The sequence below is a fragment of the Aspergillus lucknowensis genome (genome assembly GCF_044049455.1).
Source record: "Aspergillus lucknowensis strain CBS 449.75 chromosome Unknown BJX67scaffold_46, whole genome shotgun sequence".
Lineage (NCBI taxonomy): Eukaryota > Fungi > Ascomycota > Eurotiomycetes > Eurotiales > Aspergillaceae > Aspergillus > Aspergillus lucknowensis.
Genome location: NW_027263590.1, coordinates 40,255 through 59,787, shown reverse-complemented (window position 1 = coordinate 59,787; position 19,533 = coordinate 40,255). Strand labels below are relative to the sequence as shown.

The 19,533-nt window shown below is 52.1% G+C and overlaps 9 protein-coding genes across 9 annotated transcripts; 4 read left to right on the top strand and 5 right to left on the bottom strand.

The window, feature by feature from the left end:
• The first annotated feature begins 710 nt into the window (after nt 1-710).
• Nucleotides 711-4,616, top strand: pdeB (3',5'-cyclic-nucleotide phosphodiesterase PDE2). The gene is made up of 5 exons (XM_071025940.1): nt 711-1,346; nt 1,408-2,002; nt 2,063-2,125; nt 2,179-2,345; nt 2,403-4,616. The coding sequence occupies exons 1-5, from the start codon at nt 1,154-1,156 to the stop codon at nt 4,370-4,372; spliced, it is 2,988 nt and encodes a 995-aa protein (XP_070882862.1). The 5' UTR covers nt 711-1,153; the 3' UTR covers nt 4,373-4,616.
• A 232-nt stretch (nt 4,617-4,848) lies between these two features.
• Nucleotides 4,849-6,252, bottom strand: BJX67DRAFT_231159 (SelT/SelW/SelH family protein). The gene is made up of 4 exons (XM_071025937.1): nt 5,959-6,252; nt 5,608-5,853; nt 5,262-5,508; nt 4,849-5,198 (listed from the first exon to the last, which is right to left on the bottom strand). The coding sequence occupies exons 2-4, from the start codon at nt 5,770-5,772 to the stop codon at nt 5,014-5,016; spliced, it is 597 nt and encodes a 198-aa protein (XP_070882861.1). The 5' UTR covers nt 5,773-5,853; nt 5,959-6,252; the 3' UTR covers nt 4,849-5,013.
• BJX67DRAFT_231039 (guanine nucleotide-binding protein subunit gamma) lies at nt 6,039-7,298 on the bottom strand. Its single transcript, XM_071025934.1, has 3 exons — nt 6,928-7,298; nt 6,800-6,857; nt 6,039-6,741 (listed from the first exon to the last, which is right to left on the bottom strand). The coding sequence occupies exons 1-3, from the start codon at nt 7,077-7,079 to the stop codon at nt 6,679-6,681; spliced, it is 273 nt and encodes a 90-aa protein (XP_070882860.1). The 5' UTR covers nt 7,080-7,298; the 3' UTR covers nt 6,039-6,678.
• BJX67DRAFT_231038 (uncharacterized protein) lies at nt 7,299-8,046 on the top strand. Its single transcript, XM_071025933.1, has one exon. It carries the CDS (start codon nt 7,518-7,520, stop codon nt 8,004-8,006), a length of 489 nt encoding a protein of 162 aa, XP_070882859.1. The 5' UTR covers nt 7,299-7,517; the 3' UTR covers nt 8,007-8,046.
• A 177-nt stretch (nt 8,047-8,223) lies between these two features.
• Nucleotides 8,224-12,244, top strand: tif32 (putative eukaryotic translation initiation factor 3 subunit EifCa). Its single transcript, XM_071029994.1, has 4 exons — nt 8,224-8,589; nt 8,669-8,893; nt 8,968-11,342; nt 11,407-12,244. Exons 1-4 carry the CDS (start codon nt 8,548-8,550, stop codon nt 11,864-11,866), a joined length of 3,102 nt encoding a protein of 1,033 aa, XP_070882858.1. The 5' UTR covers nt 8,224-8,547; the 3' UTR covers nt 11,867-12,244.
• BJX67DRAFT_362396 (uncharacterized protein) lies at nt 12,245-14,224 on the bottom strand. Its single transcript, XM_071029993.1, has 2 exons — nt 13,303-14,224; nt 12,245-13,234 (listed from the first exon to the last, which is right to left on the bottom strand). Exons 1-2 carry the CDS (start codon nt 13,989-13,991, stop codon nt 12,664-12,666), a joined length of 1,260 nt encoding a protein of 419 aa, XP_070882857.1. The 5' UTR covers nt 13,992-14,224; the 3' UTR covers nt 12,245-12,663.
• Nucleotides 14,225-14,419: 195 nt separating this feature from the next.
• BJX67DRAFT_231002 (peptide alpha-N-acetyltransferase complex B subunit NAT3) lies at nt 14,420-15,432 on the top strand. The gene is made up of 3 exons (XM_071025932.1): nt 14,420-14,654; nt 14,743-14,974; nt 15,060-15,432. Exons 1-3 carry the CDS (start codon nt 14,486-14,488, stop codon nt 15,229-15,231), a joined length of 573 nt encoding a protein of 190 aa, XP_070882856.1. The 5' UTR covers nt 14,420-14,485; the 3' UTR covers nt 15,232-15,432.
• Nucleotides 15,368-17,187, bottom strand: BJX67DRAFT_230969 (MCT family MFS transporter). Its single transcript, XM_071025929.1, has 2 exons — nt 16,828-17,187; nt 15,368-16,762 (listed from the first exon to the last, which is right to left on the bottom strand). Exons 1-2 carry the CDS (start codon nt 17,010-17,012, stop codon nt 15,634-15,636), a joined length of 1,314 nt encoding a protein of 437 aa, XP_070882855.1. The 5' UTR covers nt 17,013-17,187; the 3' UTR covers nt 15,368-15,633.
• A 1,001-nt stretch (nt 17,188-18,188) lies between these two features.
• On the bottom strand, nt 18,189-19,483 carry BJX67DRAFT_230978 (DNA-directed RNA polymerase core subunit RPO26). The gene is made up of 4 exons (XM_071025931.1): nt 19,306-19,483; nt 18,895-19,185; nt 18,707-18,826; nt 18,189-18,647 (listed from the first exon to the last, which is right to left on the bottom strand). Exons 1-4 carry the CDS (start codon nt 19,338-19,340, stop codon nt 18,614-18,616), a joined length of 480 nt encoding a protein of 159 aa, XP_070882854.1. The 5' UTR covers nt 19,341-19,483; the 3' UTR covers nt 18,189-18,613.
• Between the last annotated feature and the right edge of the window lie 50 nt (nt 19,484-19,533).

Genomic DNA, 19,533 nt, shown 5'->3' with positions numbered 1-19,533 from the left:
CACCATCGTCCCCATCCCATCCCATCCCATCCATCCCCCTTCTCGCCCTCGCTCTCTCTTGTCTTCCTCCTTCGCCCTCCTCGCTTCTGACTTGATTGCCTCCTCCCCGTCTCCTGCTTCGAATTATCATCCCATCGCCAGTGCTGTTCTGTGCCCTCGCCCTTTAGTCACCCTTCTCCACGCTCGTCTTCCCGATCCTCCACCCGTCCAACTTCTCTCGTCTTTCCTCCCGATCGATCTTCATCCTCCTCTCCACCGTCTCTCTCGCTCCCAGTCTCGTGCCCTTTTTTTTTTTTCCCTCCGCCTGGCCCAGTCGCTGGCTCACCATGACGCCCTAGTCGCCTGGTCTTTCGACACTGTCTTCCGCCGTTCTTGACCCTTTCTGCGTCTGGTGTCTCGCGACTCGAGGTTTCTAGGGTGGGAGTTTACCGGGCGCAGTTTGCCTCGTGGGAGACCCTTCGAGCAATCACGCCAGCAATTGGTGCATAATTTCTCCCTTGCCTTCGCCGCTTTTTCTTTTTATCATCATCTTCTTCCCTGCCTGTCGTCCTCGATCGTCTTTCCGATCCTCCAGTGTGAGTGAGATCCTGCGCCCTGCCAGCCGTGCCTCGCGCCCGCCTTCCCCCCCGGACACCGACGGGCGGTACAAACAGACTGGGCTGTCTCAGAAAGGGACTTTTTGCGCTGCGCGTCCTTCTTCCCCACGGAAGGACAATCGATCGCTTAGCTATCTTGGTGGGCGACTGCAGCGAACAAGCTCATTGTCCAAGCTTGCGCCCTATGTGAATGCAGTTCATCGCCCTGTTCGCTGCAGCTGTTGCCCTACACCTTGACTTGCGCCCCCCGCATATATACAAGACCTGCCCTGGCAATCGTCACTGACGCAATCGAGCAGCTCGAATAGATCAACTCGTCTCTTCGCTCACTTCCTCCGTCTTTCCTTTTAGCCACTCAATCACGTCTCACTGTCGCCCTTAACATCGCCGATCGTTCGTTCTGTCTTGGACCCCCCTAACTCCCAACAATCTCCACTATCCTGGAAATACCGACCCATGAGGACAAGTTCCGACCGAGTAGAGTGCTGTTGCTTCTCGTCTTTCACATATATACTGCTGGCGTGTGATTTGGGATCGGATTGGAAAGGCCCCCAGCAATGGGTGTCCCGAAGCCGGTCGACATGATGGATCACATCGACTGCTCTGCTATCTACATTGATCCGCGAATCAAGACAGAGCGATGGGTATATCAAGCTGCACCTGATACACCGTCGGGCGGTTTGATATCCCCAGACGAGCCTGAATCCCTCCGATCAGACATCCAAACCCTTCTGGATGTCTGCAGGCGAAGTATGCTTGTCAAAACCCCACGCCGAAATATCTTCGTTGCTAATGGAGTCTTTCATCACAGTCTACCTATGCGAAGCCGGAGCCTCTCTCGTGTCAAAGCTTGCGGAATTAAGTGATAGCGCCGCTACCAGCTGTACACCTATCTTTGCATTTTTTGACATCGATCTTAACTCAGACGACACCCCTTCTGTATCCCGTCGCAGTACCAGCCGCAGTTCTTGGCACGAGCCTCCTTCTCCAGCACCACTGCGTCGCGGGTTTACGTTCTCATCCCAAAACGACGGTTCGTCAGATTTGCGGTTACTGTCAGGTCTCTCTGCCGACATCCAAGCCCAGGATGGTCCAAATCTCGTTATCCCGGTCGCTATATTACGTCCCCCGGCCCGGGATCCTACTTCGGCCTTTATCGCTGATCGACAAACACCGTATACTCCTCAAACTCAACAACTCTCGCGATGTCTGGATGCTGGCGCTGTGGATGTTGTCACTGCGCCGTTAGATAAGGTCAGAATTCAAGGGCTGGCCGTTCATGCATACCGTACACGAAAGACTGCTCTTAAAGAACAGTCGCGCTTTCTGTCAAGGAGGAAATTGCGAAAGCATTCATGGGTGGGCGTGCATGATGAGCAGCCCTATTCTTACCTCAGGGAGGCTATGTAAGCTTACATTGCATGCAGGCTTATGCTTTACAGCAGCACTGACCTTTTTTGTTTCAGGGTATCCAAGCTTATGAAAGGCATATGCAACCCGGAGGATGTAGTTGAGGAATTTCACGACGGGTAAGTCAAACGAAACATGCAATATGAGGCCATATGTTTATAGCTAGCAACAGGGAATTTCATGTCAGCGAGGAGCGTGAAGAGTACGTCAGGCAACGTTTAGCGCTGTGGAACTTTACTGCTCACGAGTTCTCTGACGATGAACTCGTTTTCGCGGCCTCTGAGATGCTCCAGCACGCTTTTGCGATACCAGAACTGGAACAGTGGCGATTAACGCCCGGTAAGTTAGGATACTTTTGAATCCTAGGTTCCCTGCTGACGAAAGGTTTCTCTATAGGCGAACTTCGAACATTCTTGCTAGCTTGTCGTGCATCCTACAACTCATTCGTCCTCTACCATAATTTCCGACATGCGATTGATGTCTTGCAATCCGTATTTGTCTTCTTACTTCACATTGGCGCTTTGCCAAGCTATCGGTCTATCGGGCCCCAGGCTGATAAGACATGTCCGATCTCCTCCATGCTAAAACCATTTGACGCCGTTACGTTGTTGATAGCGGCGATCGGCCATGACGTAGGCCACCCAGGTGTCAATAATTTCTTCCTCGTGAAGTTGAACGCGCCTTTGGCTCAGCTTTACAACGACAACTCGGTTTTGGAAGCCTTCCACTGTGCTGCCTTCTCACAAATACTACGGCGCTATTGGCCTGCAGCGTTCAAAGACAAGCAACTCCGAAAACTACTCATCAGCTCTATCTTGGCGACGGATATGGGCGTTCATCAGAAATTCATGGAGCGGCTCGGGTCTTTGCAGGAGAAGTATTCTGAGAACAATAGGACGGTGGATGGCTGGAAGCCTCAGGATATCGACATTTACAAAACGCTTGTTTGTGGATTGCTTATCAAATGTGCTGATATCAGTAACGTGGCACGTCCTTGGGAAGTCGCGGAGAAGTGGACTAAGATACTGCAAGAAGAGTTTGCCAATCAGGGCGAGATGGAAAAAGAGGTTGGGATGGAGACCGCCCTCTTCGGTGGTCCACCTGAAATCGGAAACGTATACAAGCTCGCCACGGGGCAGATGGGATTCATGTCTATCTTCGCACTTCCTCTCTTCGAAGGGGTCTCGGACATACTCCCTAGGTTACGATTTACGGTTGAGCACATCCGAAGCAACCACGCCCGGTGGCACTACCTCGCGGACCTTGAAAAGAAAAAGCCTTTCTTGATGGCCGATGCTGGCCCTGATGGCCTAGTCTCCCCTCGCTCCCACAGTCCAGCCACGAGCTTCCAGGAGTCGGAGACGGCACCTACGCTGACGTCGACGCCGGTGGTTACGACGAATGATCGGAACACGTCTATCAAGTCTGTACCACCGGTGCGGCCTTCCGAGCAAAGGAAAAACAAAGACAAAGGCGAAGATTACTTGGGACGATCGGCGCGGACGTCGGTAGGCCGCGATTACAATGAGAACCAGATCAGCCCAGTCGTATCTCTGGACACGCCTGGTCCCACGATGGATATCACTGGATGCTCATTACCTACCGAGGAGCCTTCTCGAAAGTCATCCTGCGCTGTTCCCGACATTGCCACGATATCCCCCCTTCCTGTGCCTGTTAAGGATGCCTCACCTCAAGCACAGACGGGCAGTGATTTTGCTCGTTACTCGGACCCCCCCAGTAATTCCATCGCCTACGACGTCTCGGTGGAAGGGGCCGGGGAGAAGGCAAATGGGTCACGGAATGGGGTGTACCGTCGCCATCACGCCAACACCGCTTCCTCTGGGTGCACATCTGCGCCCACGAATTCTCAGCGTAATAGCTGCACTCGGACCTATAGCATCGGTACGCATAGCAATGCGATGTCGCCCATCTCTCCTTCGACAAATGCCACCAGTCTACTTTCTGCAGATAGCGATGAGCAAAGCTACGCCCGCGACAACATTCCAAGAAGTGACTATGCCGACTGGGACAACCGTAGTCCGCGGACGGGGTCTCCTAAACGTGGCCCCACCGGAGACCGGGGATCGGAGAACACTCTCCATTCTGGCGACAGCCAAGTGTTCCATGATGATTTGGACAAGAACCACATGCCGCCATCGGCGCGAAATGGAACTGGTAGCTCGACACAGTCGTTCAATACTGGGAGCAGTAAGAATGACGGCCAGAGCCCTCATTGGGACGAAGTCGCCGGGGCAGAACAAGGCGCGCGAAAACTACCAAAGCGCAGAAGCCGTCTCCGTTTAGCATTCTGGAAACTCAAGAACTATCATTCTAATCATCACGAAGTGCACGGGGAAAGAAGATAGAACTGGGTTACCCCCCCAATCAATATTCTTGCCCCTTTCGCTTTCAATTGGCGTATCCGCAAATCAAATAATGGCATGGCAGCATTCACAGCATTTGGATATACGACGGACTGTATGATTTCACGATCTCGACTGATGGACAGTGGCCGAGCTGTACTCGGCCTTGAGATGATAGGTATTTTTGCTAAGGTCTTGGATAAAAGCTTCTCCCTTGGCAGCCTTGGGAACGAGACGAGGTGTGGATGATGATCTGACCCTGGTAACATTCTGGCTGTACAACTGGCTGGTTTGGACCTTTAGCGGTTTTGGCATAGCTTTTATTTCTGCAGGATGGCGGGTGGCGCAGATACACGGGGTGTGGGAGGCAGTTCCGTCTTTATTTCACTTTACCACGCATTTTTCACATATTCCACAGGGGTTGATTTCGGGATAGGGGCAATCTAGAGTCGGGGCGTGTGGATTGGCGTTTTCGGTTTGAAGGGTTGAGGATGGCTTTGATCGGCCGAACTGTCTGTTTTATCTGCTTGTTTAAAACGTTGGATATATCTACTCTTTCCGTTCGAAATCATACGATGCAAACGCAAATGATGACAATCGTCTGCTCCCCTGTCGATACAACACAGAATATATTCAAACGATTCTTATTGACAGTCCTCACAAGCCTTTCCCGTTGAAGCATCAGTGTGCTCGGACTTTGTAGCAGCTGGAGCTGCAGTCGCAGAAGCAGACACAGCGGCAGCGTCTTTCCTCAACGCCCGATCCGTATGCCCCAGATCCCTCGATGGATCAACCACGTTCCTCACAAGAGACTTCAACACTTTTACCTCTACCAGCCGTCAACCTCATCAATACCATAGCCCCATAGAAAGGAAAGGAAAAATAGACATACCAGGAAACCCCCCATCTCTCTTCCGGTCCCAGAGAACCGTTCCTGTTCCTGAATCGTCACTGCCACTGCCACTGCCATTTCCCTCGAGGCCAGCACCAGCACCAGCACCAGCACTGGAACCAGTAGGCGTAGCAGTAGAAAGAGATCGAGAAGGAAAAATAGTCACCCGAAAAATCCCTCCCGTCCTCGGGATAAGCGCAACCTCACCGAGATCCGTCCCGAATGTGGAAAGGAGCTCTTGGGCGAACTTTTTATATGTAGATATCAGCTTCGTGTGCGCTTCGGCGAGGTGAGGGTAGGTTAGGTTGATTGGACCTGAAGGAGGGAGGAGGGAGGGACGACATACGTATGCAGCGCGCAGCATCCATTTACATTGTGTGCAGTATTGGATTGTTATTCGGGGGCCGGGGTCGGCGTTTGTTTCTTGTGAGGCTTGTTGTGGTGATATTGTTGATGATGTTGGCGGGTGGAATTCGATGGGTGCGGTGGGTTCGGTCATTCTGTCTTGCATTTGTTCTCTTTGATCTTTAGTTTTGCGGGGGGGTGTGGCATGGAGTGTGGTGTCGTGTTCTAGTGTAGATTCTGGGCTGTGCTGTATGAATTTGAGTATTGTCTTGTCTTCAGAGCTGGAGTGAATTTGACTGGCGGAGGTGGGGTGGATGATGTCAGCTGATAGAGTGGGCAGAGAGTGACTGACCCTCCATACAGGTCGATACTCGAGCACGAGTTGAAAAGCTCACCAGTGAGGCATTGATACAAGCCGTTAATACTAGAGGACGTGTTCTAATGTGGGTAAACGTCATGTAGTGGGCACTCAGCCGGATAGCGTACCTGCATTTGACGATTTCTATAGCCTGAGCAAGCCGCTATTTTCAACTTCCAGAACCCGGTGAATCTAATTTACAAAAAGCGGGCTGCAACAAAATCACGATTCAAGACGCTGGAATCAATCGACAACCGTACCATCTCCGTCTTGCAAGAGTGCTTGCTATGCGTTTCGTTTTGGAACCCATCCCACCGTTCGACATAGGAAATGGAAATCAGCGAAAACAACAGGACCAAATCAGGGCGAAAGAAAGGAATTCCGAACAAGAAATTGGAAGATGAGAAAATGAGCAAGATTACCTTGCGGGATAACGATCATCGAGGGTAAATCCAACAGGGTCAATGCGATGTAACCGAGACGTGCAAGTCCAGTGCGCGCTTTTCGGGTGGCTTTTGAGAGCTTCGCAAGCGTCCATCGATGCGGTTGCCGTCCGTTTCTTGCGATATAAGCCGATAAGGAGGCGACACGAATTCGACGAGCGTCCAAGGGGCACGAAATTAGAGAATAGAAGGGCAAGGTCGTAGCTCGCAACAAGGCTGAGTTATAAACCAGCCCGGCCGGTTCTCAATGTAGGAAGTATCGTAAAGGCCATTACATGATTATGCAGCAACCCCCCGTTTGTTGAGGAGCGTAGGGGTCTTCCCGTTTGTCGACCTGCACCGTTGTCAGCTGGTTTGTCTTGTTTCTCCGCTTCGAGTATTTGCTCGCATACCTGTCCCCATACAGATGGTACCATGAAGTCACGGGTGTTGTTGCAATAATTGATGAGCCTGGGAAAACCAATGCGATGAGCGGGCTGCGACGAATAACTCATTGACCCTAAGCAGTGCTGGAACTTACGACATGGCAGCCTCTGACACCTTGACTCGGGGCCGATCGAGATCCTCCTTCAGCCGGGCATTGAGCTCTGTCAACCGGCGATACTTGAGATCGGCCACACTCTGCTTCTGGTTCTTGACGTTCCCGCCGGATCGAAGCTCGTAGGTAGGCATTGTGTGGTCAACAGTTTGTGAAAGAGGTTGTGGTCGGATTCGATTCGAAGATAATAGCTGGTATGCGACCGTATGGGAAGGAGGTGAAGTCGTCAAGTTTTCCGCAATTGATTTCGCTGCGCGTCTCGGGTGGACGGAGGAAGAGGAGTTGGCCGTTGGTCGTCGGTTGGGGGGTTTGGACGCGAGGCCAACGGGGGAAAAGGGAGGAGAGGGATTGGCGTCTGAGAGGGAGCGAATGGAGGTACAATTGAGACGCTGAAGGAGGAGAAGGAGACAAGGGAAAACGACTAGAATCTGAAAAGAAGAAGAATCGAAGGAAGATCAGATGAAGAAAGAGAGCGACAAGTGAGCAACGAGAGAAGCGACTGACGGGCCTCCAGGAATCTGAACCAGAGAGTCGGACCTGGGCAAGAGGGTGACTGGGCAACTGGCCTGATTATGAGAGCTGCCCAGAGGTATTATTACGCGCAATTACACGGGGTATGGAGGCACATCGGCAATCATTCAATAGTTCTGCCGGGGGAGGGTAATCTAAATGGTAATCTCTGCGGTAATAAATGGGGAGATAACTCTGTTAGCCTCCATAGTCTGGAGTTTATTCCCCCCCCTGAATGGGACTCTCTGCGAGGTTTCCCCAACGGCTGGCTCAGGCTCGCGAAGTTTAGCATGATAGGCGTCAACGGTCGACGATCGGGTCCTCCCCTCTTTCTCGACACAATGACACTCTTCATCCGAATTTTCAATAGTCGCCTCCTCGTGAAATGCTCCTTGGAATATTGCTTTCTTGGGTCTGGAGGAGGTGCTGTGGAGCCAGCGTTTCAGATGTCAACTCACGTGATTTCGAATCTGTCTCTGCTCAACTGCCACTGGACATCGCTCGTTTCGCGAAGCATGAGACAGGATGACACAAAAATATACACAGGGTAGCCTGCAGCTGATGAATCGGAGGATGTACCTTGTAAATGCATGACTCGACGGTTTTACGAGGAGGAATTGGAAAACCGGAGTCAGGCAGTGTCTGTCGACACGCTTCCTGCACACGCGGGTTGTGAGCTATGACATACAGGGTCTAACGAAAGCACAGACAATCTGCAAGAGTTGAATCCTCTTCTTTCTCGAGACGTTCTTTTCGTTGAATCCAAGTCAAGTTGCGGGTCAAGCTCAAGTTGCTGCCTTTATCACGTGACTGTTGTCGCTTAACCCGAAGTGGGAAGGGAACCAACTTGCAGTGGGTTGGGTTTTTTTTGTGGCTCTCGCACAACCACCGACGCCTCCCCTCTCGCCTGTCTTCGCCGGTCGTCGCGTGGCAGCATCATTGCAAATAGGGGCCTTTGGCTGTCGACTTTTGCTGCCCGCCAGTTGTGCGCAATTTCGACTCGCTCTGCGCTTTTCCCTCGTCGTGACCGAGATCCGACTTTGTGTGCCAAAATACTTGTCATCGCTTATCCCCAGCAATACGTCGCCCATCATGCCACCTCCACCGCATATCAAGCCCGAAAATGTCCTGAAGGTAGGTTATGGATTCTTCGGATGAATCTGGAGAGAATATATCATTCTTGTGCATATTCTAACGCGCATTTCGCCTTCAGAGGGCCCAGGAACTTATCGCCGTGGGCCAAGCCCCGGCCGCACTCAACGTTCTCCACGAGCATGCCACCTCCAAACGCACACGCAGCAGTCCGATCGCCTCCCTCGAACCGGTTATGCTTCTCTTTGTCGAGCTCTCTGTCGAACTCCGGAAAGGCAAGGCTGCCAAAGATGGCCTTTATCAGTATAAGAATATTGCCCAGAACAGCAATGTCGGGACCATCGAGGTACGTGGGTTGCAAAAGAGCTCTATCGGCAGTACCTGGCATGTTGTGGCATTCTAATCGAGTTCGCGTCACAGATCGTTCTCAAGAAGTTTATCGAACTCGCGGAGAAGAAGGTGACGGAAGCACAAGCCAAGGCCGACGAGATTCAATCGTCCCTAGAATCAGCCGCTCCCTCTTCCAACGTTGAGGATTTGGAAGCTATCGAGACCCCCGAGACTATCCTCCTTGCCACAGTTTCTGGTGAACAGTCCCGCGACCGGACCGATCGCGCCGTTGTTACCCCGTGGCTCAAGTTTTTGTGGGAGACATACCGCACTGTTCTGGAGATCTTGAAGAATAATGCGCGTCTGGAGGTCATGTATCAAACTACTGCTCTGCAGGCATTCCAGTTCTGCTTGAAATACACTCGTAAGACCGAGTTCCGCCGACTCTGCGAGCTGCTCCGCAACCATGTCCAGAATGCCGCCAAGTACTCCGCTCAGATGCATGCCATCAACCTCAGCGACCCCGATACTCTGCAGCGCCACCTGGACACCCGTTTCCAGCAGCTGAATGTCGCTGTGGAGCTGGAACTCTGGCAGGAGGCTTTCCGCAGCATTGAAGATATTCACACCCTGCTGAGCCTTAGCAAACGCCCTGCTAAGAACGTTATGATGGCAAACTATTACGAGAAGCTGGCTCGTATATTCCTTGTCAGCGAAAACTACCTCTTCCATGCTGCCGCCTGGAGTCGCTACTATAACCTCCTCCGCCAATCCGCGGTCACTCTTGCCGCCAACCAGGGTAACAAAAAGGAACATCCTTCAGTGACCGAGGCCGACATGACCAAGTCTGCCTCCTTCGTCCTTCTCTCTGCTCTTTCAATACCAGTCATCAGCACCTCTCGCTCCAGGGGCGCTCTGATTGATGTGGATGAAGTTCGGAAGAACAAGAATACCCGCCTTACCAACTTGCTTGGCATGTCGCAGTCTCCGACTCGTGCTGTTCTCTTTAGGGATGCCCTGAACAAGGGCCTACTCAAGCGTGCTCGCCCTGAAATTCGTGACCTCTACAACATCTTGGAAGTCGACTTCCACCCCCTGTCGATTTGCAAGAAGGTTACTCCCATCCTCAAGCAGATCGGTGCCGACCCCGAGATGGAAAAGTATGTTGTGCCTCTGCAACAGGTCATCCTCACCCGTCTCTTCCAGCAGCTCTCGCAAGTTTATGAGTCTGTCGAGCTCAAGTTCGTCTACGAACTGGCTCAGTTCCCCGATCCTTTCCAGATCACGCCTGCCATGATCGAGAAGTTCATCATGAATGGCTGCAAGAAGGGAGACCTCGCTATCCGTGTGGACCACATTTCGGGTGTTCTCACTTTCGACACCGACGTGTTCTCCTCCGCCAAAGCCTTGCACTCAGGGAGCGCTGCCGGATCTGCCGAGAGCGAACTGGGCTCTGTGCAGCGTCTGCAGAACACCCCCGCTGAAATTGCCCGCTTGCAGCTCACACGCCTGGCTAAGACTCTACACGTCACATGCATGTATGTTGATGCCTCATATAGCGAGGCTCGTCTGCAGGCCAAGCAGACGGCTCTTGCGCGGGCTGAGGCCGGCGCTGCTAAGGAACATGAGGACACCCTCGAGCGCCGTGTCATCATCGAAAAGAAGAAGGAGGCCGCTACCGATGCTCTCCAGCGCAAGCAGAGAGAGGAGGAAACCCGCAAGCGCCTTCGCACACAGCAGCTCCAGGAGGCTGAGAAGCAACGCCTTGCTGAAGAGCATCGTGAGCGTGAGAAGAAGCGTATCAAGGACGAGCAGGACCGCATCCGCCAGCAAGAACTCAAGAAGCAGCTCGAGGAGCTGAAGAGCGGTGTGAAGGGTATTGATATCAGCGAAATTGACCTCGAAGACCTTGATGCCAACCGCCTCCGTGCTATGAAGCTTGCGCAGTTGGAGAAGGAGAAGAATGAGCTCAACGAACGAATTCGCACCACTGGTAAGCGTATCGACCATCTGGAACGTGCCTTCCGTCGTGAAGAATTGAAGCACATTCCGGAAGAGTATGAGGCTCAGAAGAAACGTGATATGGAGTTGTATGAACGCCAGAAGGCTGAGACTCTTGCCGAGGCCGAGGCGAAACATAAGGAAGCAGTCGCCCTGAAGCACCGTCTCAGTCGCCTCGTACCACAGTTCAGCAGCTTCCGTAAAGAAGTCTCCGAGAAACGCCATGAGGAGTTCGAAAGACGCCGAAAGGCAGCCGAGAGAGATTTCGAGGCTAAGAAGAAGCAGCGCGTCAAGGAAGTCCAGGAACGCAGACGCCGTGAGAGGGTCGAGCGCGAGAATGCCGAGCGTGCTAGGAGGGAGGAAGAAGAACGCGCGAGACGTGAGGAGGAAGAAAGAGTTGCTAGGGAGGAGGAGCGCCGCCGTGCTCTGGCCGAGGAGAAGGCCAAGCGTGAAGAGGAGAGAAGGTTTGTTCCCCTTTTCGCCCGGGTATACTTTCATTTCAATGCATTACTAACCCACATTTCTCAGGAAACTCGATGAGATGGCTGCCAAGCAGAAGCAGCGCGAGGAAGAGGCGGAAGCCCGGCGTCTCGCCAAACGAACGGGCGTTCCAGAACCCGTTCCCCGTGGAGAGCCCGAACGTACCGCCCCTCGCCTCAACCTTGCTCCTCGCACTGGAGGTTCTGCTCCTAGCTGGAGAGAACGCCAGGCTGCCAAGGAAGCGGCGGCTACTTCTGGTGGTGCCCCCTCGGAAGCTCCAAGAGAGGAACCCCAGACCCTGCGGAAGACTGGCGGTTATGTTCCGCCCCATGCCCGTGGTGGCTCTGGTGCCGCGCCCGCCGCACCTCCAGCCGACCGCTATGTTCCTCCCTCGCAACGCTCCTCCCAACCGCCCTCCCGCACACAAACCCCCCAGTCATCTTCCGAGAAACCCGAAGAATCCAAGAGCACTGGCAAGTGGGTGCCGAGATGGAAGCAACAGCAGTAAGGTAGATATGTGAACTTGCTGCTTCCCCATCAAAAGTTTTCTGTATCTGAAGAACAAACGGCCATGTGAAATCTATCCCCCCTTCTCCTTTCATTCTCATACCCGTCTTTTCTCTCCGTTTCCCCATCCTTCTCCATATTTCCCTCATTGGTTTGTCCTATCTCTCCTCGGTCTCAACTTGCCTCCTTTTTGCGCTACTTGATGAGCTGGTGGGGAGACTATGTCAGACATTCTAGTTAGACTCTCTGGGCAGTCGCTCCTCATGATGGTTTCTGTTGAATTGCATTATGTCTCTCATCGTGAATGAAGTTGATCTCTTCTCCTCCATGTCAGATATTAGTATAGTTGGATGATTAATGCAAAGACGAGCCTCTCTTCCAATTCTGGGTTTATGTCTCCTATGTTTCTATACTATGTTGATGTCTATACATTTCATTCTTTGGGGGGAGGGGTGGCTTGGCTGGTGGGATGAAGCAAGATATGTAGACGTATTTTTTCTAGTTCGACCCGCGAACGTCAGACACCCGCGTAGGAAACGGGAAACAGAATGATAGGAGAAGCGAAGGAAAGACAATCTAATGACGTGAATGGAGAATGAGAAATCCGGCATCAAAGATCGACAGTCATGCAAACTTGAGAGAACGAGAGAGGGAGTGTGTCTTGCTCAGAATAGAACTAGAAATCTATATAAGAGAAGAAAGAGCCGGGGTATGGCGAGAACATAGATAGCCCATAGATGTTCTCATGCAGACGAGGAAAAAATAATTCAAGCTGAAGAAAGGAGAGCAATATGAGGCCTAAGCAGCGACGGCTTCTGTAGCTGCTGCACCAAAGAGCTTCTCCTTCCATTCTCCGCAAAAAGCTTCGAAGCCGCTGACAACGTCTCCACATTCACGGCCTGCTTCGCGCTCTTTCAACCGGCGATCCCAATCGCCCTTTTCGATCCATCGAGTTCCCTCTTCGCAGCCTTCTTCTTCGCGCCGGAGCTCTGCGACGAGTTCTCGTGCGGACCGGAGTCTTCGGGAGGCGGTCGAGGTTAGCTGTCTGGATTCGTAGAGGGTGTCGCTTAGACCACGAAGGGAGAGGGTTATGTCAGAAGTTTGTGAGATAAGCGCCTGGAGGGAAGTGAGGGGATCGGATGCCGGGGAGTGTGAGGGGGTGTTGGGTCGTGAGGACTGATGTTGTTGGTCTGGGAACGGATAGGGGAGGCTTGGTAGGAGGCCCTCATCGATGAGGGGGATTAGAGCGTCGATTGCTTCTTCGGAGAGGAGGGGGAATGGAGCGAAGAGGAGCGGGTGTGTGAGGTTTTGGAGTGTCCGTGTTTGGTGACTTAGATGCGATGTGATGGAGGAATGAGCGGTTATTAGCCTGCGGAAGGAGTGAGCTGGCTGAATGCTTTCTTCTTTCTGAGCCACTTAAAGCGAGGGCAGACATACCTCATCGCATTATTCTCAATCCCACTCTGTGCCCCAAGATCCTGAAGCGCCGCCACTGCGCGCTCGATGACATGGTCATTCTCACTACCGTTGTTTTCCAGCCCCCGTCTAGCTAAGCCTTCAATCTCCGCCATCTGGTTCTCAAGCCCAGGGGACATATCAGGCGCCTCCTCGAAATCGGAGCCATTTCCATAATCAGAGCCATCATATTGCGACTCATCCCTCCGGTGTCGATTCACGCCATTCCGCAGTTTCGGTCTGGGAGGCTGCAAGGAATCACGATCCGATGAATAACCAGGCGAAGGGGTTCTCATCCCCATGGGCACAAGCGGTTGTGAACCCGACGGACCGGCTTCCTGCCCGGATGCATATCCATAGCCACCATCATCATCCTCCCAAGCATCCGCAAGCTCGTCAGCCAAGTTTCCCAGCCCGCCACCTCCCTCCGCGGGTGCTCCAAAGTCGACTGACATTCTTGCGGATCCGTTCATACTCTGTGTGTAATGTTGCTGGGTCACGGGAGAGGGTGGGGCGGATAGGCGAGGGCTGCGTGGCGATCTAGGAGAGCTGTGGGAGTAGCCATTCGGGGCAAAGGTCATTGGCGACATAGGGTCTATGTCGATGTTGGATGAGCGACTCCGGCTGTGTCGGTGGGAGAACCGCAAGGGTGAGGGCGGGCTGGAAGGCATGCTGAAGTTCTGTGGGGAAGATCCGAATGACTCCTAGACGGGGTATGTGTCGTTGAAGATACGCTGTTCACAAACCCTCCTGTTCTCTCGGCGCGTAGTGTCCGATACGTAAATGGCGAACTGGCAGGAGAGTAACCCCAATCAAAGCGCGTTGATGAGCTGGGGTCTGGGGGTTGTAGTCGACAGCAGTTGGGGAGGCTGGAGGAGTTGCGAACTGGCTATGGTCACGGCATCACCAAGACAAGCAGGCGCAGTAGACGGGCAAACGAGCATGAAGCATGCTTTGAATCCGGCGTGATGAATGAGTAATGAAGCAGCTCGTTTGCGTTGGTTTGATCTCCGGCCGTAAATTTCCCGTGACCGCCAGAGCCCCAAATCGGGTAAGTCCGTCACTCCTCAGGGCTTGGGCTTGACTTTGTCCCCGCTTCAATAAATTCGCAGCCAGGGCAAGAGAACTGCACGCGTTGAGAGCGTCTGCACAGCCTGTAGCAGTCATGAGTTCCATCCGACGAATGTCACCGACGGACTTATTCTCCCTGAACTTAACCAACCTCGATCCCCTCACCGAAAACTATGACCTGGGCTTCTACCTCAACTACCTCATGCGATGGCCCTCCCTCTTCAGCAGCGTTCAAGATCGCAAAGAGGGGATTGTCGGATACAGTACGTGATTGGTTTTCCTGAGTTATTCCATCAGAGCCTCAGTAAAATGCATCCCAAAACAATTGCTGATACTCTACTCAAATCGCAGTAATGGGCAAGCTTGAAGAGCAACACCCCTCCATGCGCCATTCCGAGCATTACACACCGTGGCACGGCCACATCACCGTTCTGACCGTCGCACCTGCATGGAGACGTCTCGGTCACGCCCGCCGCCTTACAGAGCGTCTAGAGCAAGGCTCCGATATCAACAACGCTTGGTTTGTGGATCTGTATGTTCGAGCGGGGAATAAGGTTGCTGTGGATATGTATAAGGGAATGGGGTATGTCCCTCGCCTTCCAGCCTTCTCCTGTGGAGAGTCTATGGAGAGTTTATGGATATTTGCGCTAACACTAGAGGTGCCAAAGGTATTCTGTGTTCCGGCGTGTCGTCAACTACTACAGCGATGATCCAACGGGGTTCTCGGAGTCGGGAGAAGATGCCTTCGACATGCGCAAGCCGTGTAGCCGGGATAAGAAGTTGGAGCATATTCGTGAAAATGGGGAAAATTTCCCCGTAAGCCCGACGGATGTATCTTGATCCTAATCCTCTTAGGAGTTCAGGTGTTTTGCATTTTGGTGTTTGGGGGTTGAGTTCTATATAATCTGTGAGCTGTATTTGATTTCACAGCTCCATCCAATTGCACTGCAGCGGTGCCGTCTTTCCTTCGATATCGAAGATCGTGTCTGGATGAGATGATTATGAAGCAATGAAATTTGGTGGAGACATGCAGATATAGTGAATTATTTGCTATGCATATAATTTATATATAATGCCCAAATCGCTCCGTAAATGCACTTTGCACAACAAATCAATGGACTAATTCTGTCGTGGAGTCGTGTCGTGAGATGCAGGCGCCCTCAACCAGAACATAACTCTCCGCAAATCCCGGGTGATGGAGATCACTCGTGGACGAAAGGCATTTTGTCGGTGCTTTCATGATCAAGCTCGAACGAAAAGCTTAATACCCGTTCGAGAAAACCGAACTCCCATGAATATGAGAGCAGATGCCGTCAGGCAGCAGCCTGTGAATAGCTGTACTCCTAAATACTCATGCAAGGGACCCAAAATGGCGCCTCCGATTGGCGTTCCAATCAACAAGCCCACTGATGTAATTGCGAATACCATGCCCATGCGCGTGCCAAGTTCGCGCATGTCCTTGGTCAAGCTAGCCAGCACGACGGGTGGGAGGGAAACAAACCCTCCAGAGAAAATTCCATATAGAATAGACAAAATGATGATTCCGGGAGTGGTATGGACACCAACCCAAACAAAGGAAAGAATGGCAGTGATGGCCGAAGCAGGGATAAGCATATTCAACGGGCCAGTATGGTCAGCGATAAAGTTCGGCATGATCCGGCCGAAGGTAGATCCTGCGTTCAGCATTGAAAGTAGATAAAAGCCGAGGTGATCATCAACGATTCCCGTTTCAATCGCGTATGACTGGACGTAGAACAAGAAGTTGTAGAAACCCAAGAAACCTAAGAACATGCCAACAGAGAATAGCACGAAAATCGGTTCTTTGAATGCTCCCAGTTGAATCAATCTGCGCTTTTCTGTCGGAATAAACCGCATGCGCATAAGCGAGAAAGAAATTAAACTTGTCCCAAGGGCAAGAAACCCCACTGCTCGCGTCGCCCAGTGGAACCCGACTTTTTGCTGCAACTCGTTGAACATGATCGGATATACGACACCGCCGATGCTGCTTCCAGAGGCGGCGATCCCATTTGCAAGACCTCTTCGCTTCTTGAAGTATTGAGGCAGGATTGCTACACCTGGGACAAACAAGGTTCCGCAGGCTAGTCCGATACAGACCCCTTGAGCCAAGATGAAATGCCAGAACTGTGAGGATATACTCGTCATCATCAAGCCAAAGGGCAGCATGAACGTCCCGAAACCAAGAAGCGTACGGAAATATCCGGCGTCAAATAGAGGTCCAGTCACGACCCCAAATAGCATGAGAAGGAACGCTTGTAGTGAACCAACCCAAGCTATGGTTGATGAGGGCATTCCCGATAGTATGGTCTGCTCGTAATATGTCTGGTAGACGCCCCATGTATTTACAACACCCCTATTCGTTTCGTCAGTATCCTGAGAGGTGAGACTCTAGTTATGGTTCTCGTTTTCGGAACGTACCATGAGTTGAAAAAGAGGAAAAATGAGCCCAAAACTTGCAGCCACGCTGTGAGGCCGGCATCGAACGTAGGCTCTGGCACTTTCTGCTCGATTGGTTGAGCTGGTGTACCGGTGGTCTTTTCGACATCTTGGTTACCCTCTATGGCGTCCACGGGCTTCTCTTGTGTGTCAACATCTGTACCCATCTCCACACTCCAGTTGCGACGATGATTCAGCTCCCTGTCTCTGGTAGGCCGCTGGTATCTTTTGGACAAGAAATGCGCTTGGATCGGGCGACCGTCAGAGAGCCAGGACACGTCGTGATGGAGCGTGCCTTGAGTCAGAAGAATCCAGTGGGTTCATCTTGGAGGAGCATCGAGATTTGTAAGAAATTCTCTTTCGCTCCCTTGTCCTTGGTCCCGAGGTCGCGTGGGGCGCCGAGTCTGCTAAGCTTAAGAGGCACGAACATCGGCAAGCACACCAGCCGGGTTGGGGGGTCCACAGTTGACGGTCTGATTTGCCTTCGTTTCCAGTGGAGGGTCGAAAATTTGCGACCATGGAGCGAGATTGGAATCTGTTTGGACCGAAATCTTTTTCCTCTGGACGCATGTCACTCAGCAGCCACGTTCCATTATCCCTGGCGAAAGCGCTTCGCGGCATCAGCCCCGGGATCGAGCGTGATACCTGGCATCTTCCTGATGGTCGAAAGCCGTGAATGCCATCAGCTTTGTGGTCCACCCTCGCTATGCTCGCTGAAACGTTCTTGAGACAGCATGAGCAAGCCTGGGCCAGCTGGGATTGTGCTGGGATTGTGCTGGGAAGGACATCATTGGTGGAGGAAGAACTGTGGTGTTGGGTTGGCGTCCTGGTGTGCCGATTTATCCAGCGGGGAAAAAGAACAATCGGATCAGGCAAAGCAACACTCAGGGAAACCATTCCTCGGCAGGCGTCGAGCATCTGCTCTTCTCACCAACCCCGCTATCAAAAGACAAAAGCCTATTGATGTTTTTCGTCCGTCGGTGCCAACTCCTTGAATGATCGGACACGAGCGAAGATCGGACGGTTAACTCCGATATGAAGGATGCCGGGTCATGTGACCTTGTATAGTTCAGCCTTTGAGCTGGGCTTGGCCTCTCGACTTGATGACAGAAGCTGAGTTCATATGTTGAACTGACGGATATCAGAAGGGTGGCCCCGGGACGATAGGGTAATGACGGTCTCCCTCCCCCCGGAGAGTTTGATGGTCCTGGTCTCAGCATGAATTTGGCATGATTATGGCATCGAAACTGGACACTACTGATGAGGTAGGTGGCTTCAAGGATGCGATCATTTATCACTAACTCTTCAGGATCTGCTGATGGCTCCTGAAACATCCTTCATTATGTTACTGCGGGCTCTAAACACCCCAATATAAACGCGGATTCCCATTTCTATATCTCACAGGTGGTCGATGATTGTGCGATATCGAGGCCTGGCTCTTAACCAAATGCCTCCTCGAAGGTACGGAGGGGCCCATGCAGGTTGTGACGATGTATTTCCGCACAAGGATGGAAGTTTGAAGAGTGTGGGTCGAATATTGCTGACGCTATCAAGCAAATCATAGATTTCAACATCAAATTTACCTTTTTCTTTTCCTTTATGTTATGAGTGTATATTTTTGCTATTTTCCCCCTTGCAGGACCTGACTAGTTAAGCCAGCGTCCTTGTCCTACTCCTGAACTCCAAGCGCTATGCGGGAACTTTGAAAATCCGACCAGAAGACATAATAAGAAGGAGCCCATGGTAAGATACAAACTCATCATTAGATCTATAGTAGTTCCTCGCACGTCCAATCTTCGTACCTGATCATTGGAACACAGTCAGGCCCCGCACACTTCCAATGAGTTGGGGTGCCACTTACGTTCCATCTGGGAGGTATCTCCTGACAATAAGGGGAATCTTCTTCTGTGCCAACTCTTTAATAGCAATTTGCAGAGGGTCAGTCTCTCCCTCGAGATCCACGAGCACCGGCGCATTCAAGCTGAGGCTGCGTCAGTATACAGATCCATCGGTAATGCGCCTCGTGCCCGAATAATTGCTGGTACCCACCTAATCTGCAGCGCTCTTGTACCCAAGACACGGGCCCTCTCATATTTAGTCATGTACGGGGTCGTCGTACGCTGGTCGTTAGGAATCTTCTTTGCCCGTGCCTGTTCGACTACTTTGCCCGAATACCCTGCGTTTGGATCGCCTGAAACCACGACACGATCTCCATTTTCTGCGGGCGCATACGGGCCATCTTCGTATCCTTCAGCGCCACCTTCGCCTTCGACGTCTTCGGGGTCGAGAAAGTCTTCCGGCTCGTTATCGTCGTAGTTCTGTTCCGGTTCGTAATCATAACTATGGTGGAGAATAAGTTAGAAGACTCAATCCATCTCCAATTAAAGCAAGAGACCATAAACAAAAAGTCTCGCGATAGATTTGGTTGGAAGGTCTCTTTCCAAGTTGTGGTGTACTCACTTTTCTTCAGCTTCGTGCTCGCCGTAGTCGGACATCGTGACGAGATCGGGACTGAGGGAATTGGTGTCCAAAAGTCAAGCGAGTAACGAGGGGCAGCTGAGATTCCTATCCCAGAACGATATAGTATGGGGCGACAGGCCGCGTGGCGGAAGTGCTCTGTTGAAGAATTCGATATCGCGACATGCGACGGAAAAGTTCCTGATGCCGCTAACCCGTTTGGGAATGTAA

Excerpts from the sequence above, each read along its gene's own strand:
- pdeB (XM_071025940.1), top strand. The coding sequence starts at position 1,154 with ATGGGTGTCCCGAAGCCGGTCGACATGATGGATCACATCGACTGCTCT. Across the intron at positions 2,003-2,062 it reads TCTTACCTCAGGGAGGCTAT|GGTATCCAAGCTTATGAAAG; the intron begins GTAAGCTTACAT and ends TTTTTGTTTCAG. Across the intron at positions 2,126-2,178 it reads GTTGAGGAATTTCACGACGG|GGAATTTCATGTCAGCGAGG; the intron begins GTAAGTCAAACG and ends AGCTAGCAACAG.
- BJX67DRAFT_231159 (XM_071025937.1), bottom strand. The coding sequence starts at position 5,772 with ATGCAAGACAGAATGACCGAACCCACCGCACCCATCGAATTCCACCCG. Across the intron at positions 5,509-5,607 it reads GGATGCTGCGCGCTGCATAC|TTCGCCCAAGAGCTCCTTTC; the intron begins GTATGTCGTCCC and ends ACATATAAAAAG. Across the intron at positions 5,199-5,261 it reads GAGAGATGGGGGGTTTCCTG|AGGTAAAAGTGTTGAAGTCT; the intron begins GTATGTCTATTT and ends GACGGCTGGTAG.
- BJX67DRAFT_231039 (XM_071025934.1), bottom strand. The coding sequence starts at position 7,079 with ATGCCTACCTACGAGCTTCGATCCGGCGGGAACGTCAAGAACCAGAAG. Across the intron at positions 6,858-6,927 it reads GTGTCAGAGGCTGCCATGTC|GCTCATCAATTATTGCAACA; the intron begins GTAAGTTCCAGC and ends TGGTTTTCCCAG. Across the intron at positions 6,742-6,799 it reads TACCATCTGTATGGGGACAG|GTCGACAAACGGGAAGACCC; the intron begins GTATGCGAGCAA and ends ACAACGGTGCAG.
- BJX67DRAFT_231038 (XM_071025933.1), top strand. The coding sequence starts at position 7,518 with ATGAGAGCTGCCCAGAGGTATTATTACGCGCAATTACACGGGGTATGG.
- tif32 (XM_071029994.1), top strand. The coding sequence starts at position 8,548 with ATGCCACCTCCACCGCATATCAAGCCCGAAAATGTCCTGAAG. Across the intron at positions 8,894-8,967 it reads GCAATGTCGGGACCATCGAG|ATCGTTCTCAAGAAGTTTAT; the intron begins GTACGTGGGTTG and ends TTCGCGTCACAG. Across the intron at positions 11,343-11,406 it reads AAGCGTGAAGAGGAGAGAAG|GAAACTCGATGAGATGGCTG; the intron begins GTTTGTTCCCCT and ends CACATTTCTCAG.
- BJX67DRAFT_362396 (XM_071029993.1), bottom strand. The coding sequence starts at position 13,991 with ATGCCTTCCAGCCCGCCCTCACCCTTGCGGTTCTCCCACCGACACAGC. Across the intron at positions 13,235-13,302 it reads ATTGAGAATAATGCGATGAG|GCTAATAACCGCTCATTCCT; the intron begins GTATGTCTGCCC and ends CTCCTTCCGCAG.
- BJX67DRAFT_231002 (XM_071025932.1), top strand. The coding sequence starts at position 14,486 with ATGAGTTCCATCCGACGAATGTCACCGACGGACTTATTCTCCCTGAAC. Across the intron at positions 14,655-14,742 it reads AGAGGGGATTGTCGGATACA|TAATGGGCAAGCTTGAAGAG; the intron begins GTACGTGATTGG and ends CTCAAATCGCAG. Across the intron at positions 14,975-15,059 it reads GATATGTATAAGGGAATGGG|GTATTCTGTGTTCCGGCGTG; the intron begins GTATGTCCCTCG and ends GAGGTGCCAAAG.
- BJX67DRAFT_230969 (XM_071025929.1), bottom strand. The coding sequence starts at position 17,012 with ATGGGTACAGATGTTGACACACAAGAGAAGCCCGTGGACGCCATAGAG. Across the intron at positions 16,763-16,827 it reads TTCCTCTTTTTCAACTCATG|GGGTGTTGTAAATACATGGG; the intron begins GTACGTTCCGAA and ends CGAAACGAATAG.
- BJX67DRAFT_230978 (XM_071025931.1), bottom strand. The coding sequence starts at position 19,340 with ATGTCCGACTACGGCGAGCACGAAGCTGAAGAAAA. Across the intron at positions 18,827-18,894 it reads ACAAGAGCGCTGCAGATTAG|CTTGAATGCGCCGGTGCTCG; the intron begins GTGGGTACCAGC and ends ACGCAGCCTCAG. Across the intron at positions 18,648-18,706 it reads AGATACCTCCCAGATGGAAC|GTACGAAGATTGGACGTGCG; the intron begins GTAAGTGGCACC and ends TCCAATGATCAG.